The sequence below is a fragment of the Ostrinia furnacalis genome, unplaced genomic scaffold (genome assembly GCF_004193835.3).
Source record: "Ostrinia furnacalis isolate ACB-3 unplaced genomic scaffold, ASM419383v2 OfSCF0394, whole genome shotgun sequence".
In the NCBI taxonomy this organism is placed as follows: Eukaryota; Metazoa; Arthropoda; class Insecta; order Lepidoptera; family Crambidae; genus Ostrinia; species Ostrinia furnacalis.
In genome coordinates, this window is record NW_021130633.1 from 1,542 (window position 1) to 5,574 (window position 4,033).

At 47.9% G+C, this 4,033-nt stretch overlaps 1 protein-coding gene across 1 annotated transcript; it reads right to left on the reverse strand.

Moving 5' to 3' along the window:
* Positions 1 to 239: 239 nt before the first annotated feature.
* LOC114362742 (putative 1-phosphatidylinositol 3-phosphate 5-kinase) lies at positions 240 to 3,631 on the reverse strand (the record flags this gene model as incomplete). The annotated part of the gene is made up of 4 exons (XM_028318265.1): positions 3,518 to 3,631; positions 1,405 to 2,038; positions 781 to 976; positions 240 to 338 (listed from the first exon to the last, which is right to left on the reverse strand). Coding segments are annotated over exons 2-4 (912 nt in total), but the record flags the coding sequence as incomplete, so codon positions are not given.
* Positions 3,632 to 4,033: the final 402 nt, after the last annotated feature.

Here is a 4,033-nt window from a genome sequence, read left to right on the forward strand (position 1 = left end):
CTCCGTCTCTACTGACCACTGACCTTCAGCGCGGGCCCGCTGTCTTGTTGGCGGCTCATCTTGCGGTGCAGCGCGCGGGGCGTGTGCGGGGAGTAGCGCCGCAGCGACGCCCCGCCTCCGTCTCTACACGGGGCCACTGACCTTCAGCGCGGGCCCGCTGTCTTGTTGGCGGCTCATCTTGCGGTGCAGCGCGCGGGGCGTGTGACGCCCCGCCTCCGTCTCTACACGGGGCCACTGACCTTCAGCGCGGGCCCGCTGTCTTGTTGGCGGCTCATCTTGCGGTGCAGCGCGCGGGGCGTGTGCGGGGAGTAGCGCCGCAGAACGCCCCGCCTCTGTCTCTACACGGGACCACTGACCTTCAGCGCGGGCCCGCTGTCTTGTTGGCGGCTCATCTTGCGGTGCAGCGCGCGGGGCGTGTGCGGGGAGTAGCGCCGCAGCGACGCCCCGCCTCCGTCTCTACTGACCACTGACCTTCAGCGCGGGCCCGCTGTCTTGTTGGCGGCTCATCTTGCGGTGCAGCGCGCGGGGCGTGTTTTAAAGTTTACTAAACCTTTGTTCGTCACCTGTCATCCGCTTAGGGAAGTCGAACCTTAATTTCAAACTTCGCCTATGTTCTCCTTATAAATTTCGTTGCGGGTCCAATGACAGTTAATTTTCCCCCGGGACAAACTTGATTTTTACTGGTTGGGTTTTTATTGGCGGTCAAGCTGTAGATCCTGGCTACACAGGAGTTGCAGCGGTAGGAATAGTATACTGTTTGGAAGTTGGTTGGCCACTGACCTTCAGCGTGGGCCCGCTGTCCTGCTGGCGGCTCATCTTGCGGTGCAGCGCGCGGGGCGTGTGCGGGGCGTGCGGTAGCAGCGGCTGCGGGAAGTAGCGCCGCAGCGGGCAGCGACGCCCCGCCTCCGTCTCGAGGTACGGCGCGGGGATTACAGTGTGCGGAGACATGGACAACACTACGTCGTCTGTCGACCAGCTGTGGCGAAACAAGGATAAGAATAGTCAGTTTTCGTTCGTTCGTAGCTGTTTTGCGGGCTACGCCATTGGAGCAGAAAAATACTTAGTGGCAACGGATCGGAAGACGTAGTCTGTACCTAGCCCTATCTTACTCGGTCCTATCGTCTTGCAAAGGTCGGGAAGCATCTGGAATACCGGTCATTGTGGAAATATTTGCTCATTAGTATACGTCATTTGGCTGAAGCAGGTAGACGTACTGAATAAGAATGCAGGAGTAAGTAGATTTTATTAAATTTTATCGCCAAAATAATTTTCCAAAGGTGTCATTAATGAAGCTAGTAATGATTACAACTACAGCGTACCTACTGATTTCACTGCGATAACAAATCATATCAAAACTATACAACGAAACACAAAATATCAACTAAATCAGTTCTTACAACTTACCGGTCGCTGTGCGTGTCAGCCTGCAGTTTAGCTTCTTCTTTCGGCAAGAACACATCATCGTCCACCGACAGGGTTGCTCTTAGCGGATCACTAAAATCCCTTATCGGAACCCCACAGCTAAAGTTTTTCTCACTATCCGCTTTGCGAACAAACTTCGTCCTCTGCAACGGATCATCTGGCTCCTTCTTATCGTTATCTTTCAAATCATTACACTTTGCATCATTATCTTTCGAATCATTACTCTTTGCATCATTGGCACTCAACACAGCATCCTTAAACACTTCGCTATTGTCACTATTATCTTTTTCTTCATCATTAATTATGTCCGATTCACCGACACTCGTATCCTTTTCATTAGGTCCAGCGTCATTATTCATTGAAAATGATCCTTCTTTGTTATCTTTTGCAATTTCTTCTTCATCGTCATCAAAAGTCATACCCGGTTCGGGTAATACAGCTTCTATATCACCTAGGAATGCTTTCTCTAGTTTCCAGTTGTAGCATGCTAGTACCATGAATTTGACTACTTTTTTAACCCTAATCAGTTCTTGTAAGGACGCTCCTCTAAGGAGGATGCAGCATCCCAACTGAGGTTCTGCGCAGCCTTCTAACACCATCAGGGTTTTGCTCGAATCTAAAAATGAAAGAGAAATGTGATTAGTAAAAGCAATATGATTCGGTTTAAAATTTTTAGATCGTTGACAATGAGGACTATTATGATGAGGAGTTTACACCTTCACCTCTTTTAAATAAGATTCATAATTACTTATAATTTTATAGAATCATTTCGCTGTCTAGGCGTTCCAATCCTAGCATCAATAGAAGCCACCAGATCAGCTCGTGAACATCTGGCTGTCCTCTGCAGGGCTTATATCTGAGCCTTAGACTTTATATCTTAGCCTCTTATAGATAAGCCACTTACAATTTTTAATATAGAATCTCTCCGCAGTCCCCAGCCTAGGCGTTCCAATCCTAGCGTCAATAGAAGCCACGAGATCAGCTCTTGAACATCTGGCTGTTCTCTGCAGGGTTTATTACTGAGCCTTATGTGCTATATCTTAGCATCTTATAGGTAAGGTACTTACAATTTTTAATATAGAATCGTTCCGCAGTCCCCAGCCTAGGCGTTCCAATTCTCACATCAATAGAAGCCACCAGGTCAGCTCGTGAGCATCTGGCTGTTCTCTGCAGGGCTTATATCTGAGCCTTAAACTTTATATCTTAGCCTATTATACATAAGGTACTTACAATTTTTTATATAGAATCTCTCTGCTGTTCCCAGCCTAGGCGTTCCGATCCTAGCATCAATAGAAGCCACGAGATCAGCTCTTGAACATCTGGCTGTTCTCTGCAGGGCTTTGTCCCCGAGCCTGGCAGCTAGGGCTACGCCCGCGGCCCTGAGAGCATCCTGCGTAGGGCTATCTCTAACCTGGCTGGTTCCTGAATCTTATACCTTAAACTCTTAGAGATAAGGTTCTAAATTACTTACAACTTTTAATACATAGAATCGTTCCGCTGTTCCCAGTCTAGGCGTTCCAATCCTAGCGTCGATAGAAGCCACCAGGTCAGCTCTTGAACATCTAGCAGTTCTCTGCAGGGCTTATCACTGAGCCTTACATTTTATAGGAGTATCTTAGCCTCTTAAGTTACTTACAATTTTTAATATAGAATCGTTCCGCGGTTCCCATCCTAGGCGTTCCAATTCTAGCGTCAATAGAAGCCACCAGGTCAGCTCGTGAGCATCTAGCAGTCCTCTGCAGGGCTTATCTCTGAGCCTTATACTTTATATCTTAGCCTATTATAGATAAAGTCCAAAATTACTTACAATTTTTAATATAGAATCTCTCCGCAGTCCCCAGCCTAGGCGTTCCAATTTTAGCGTCAATAGAAGCCACGAGATCAGCTCTTGAACATCTGGCAGTTCTCTCCAGGGCTTATCTCTGAGCCTTACATTTTATAAGGTACTTACAATTTTTAATATAGAATCTCTCCGCCGTTCCCAGCCTAGGCGTTCCGATCCTAGCGTCAATAGAAGCCACCAGATCAGCTCTTGAACATCTGGCTGTTCTCTCCAGGGCTTATCTCTGAGCCTTACATTTTATAAGGTACTTACAATTTTTAATATAGAATCGTTCCGCCGTTCCCAGCCTAGGAGTTTTAATCCTAGCGTCAATAGAAGCCACGAGATCAGCCCGTGAACATCTGGCTGTTCTCTGCAGGGCTTTGTCCCCGAGCCTTACATTTTATAAGGTACTTACAATTTTTAATATAGAATCTCTCCGCTGTTCCCAGCCTAGGAGTTCCGATCCTAGCATCAATAGAAGCCACGAGATCAGCTCTTGAACATCTGGCTGTTCTCTGCAGGGCTTTGTCCCCGAGCCTGGCGGCCAGGGCTACGCCCGCGGCCCTGAGAGCATCCTGCACGGCCCGGGCTGCGCCCCCGCGGACTAAAACTACTTTAGGCTGTAGCGCTGTGATGCGTGCCGCGCAACGGACTAGATATTGTTGTTCCTGTAGGATAGATAAGACTGTTGACGAATCTCTGTAATATTATAAAAGCGAAAGGTCACTGACTGATGACTCACTCACTCATCACGAAATCTCAGAAACTACATGTTATAATTAATTT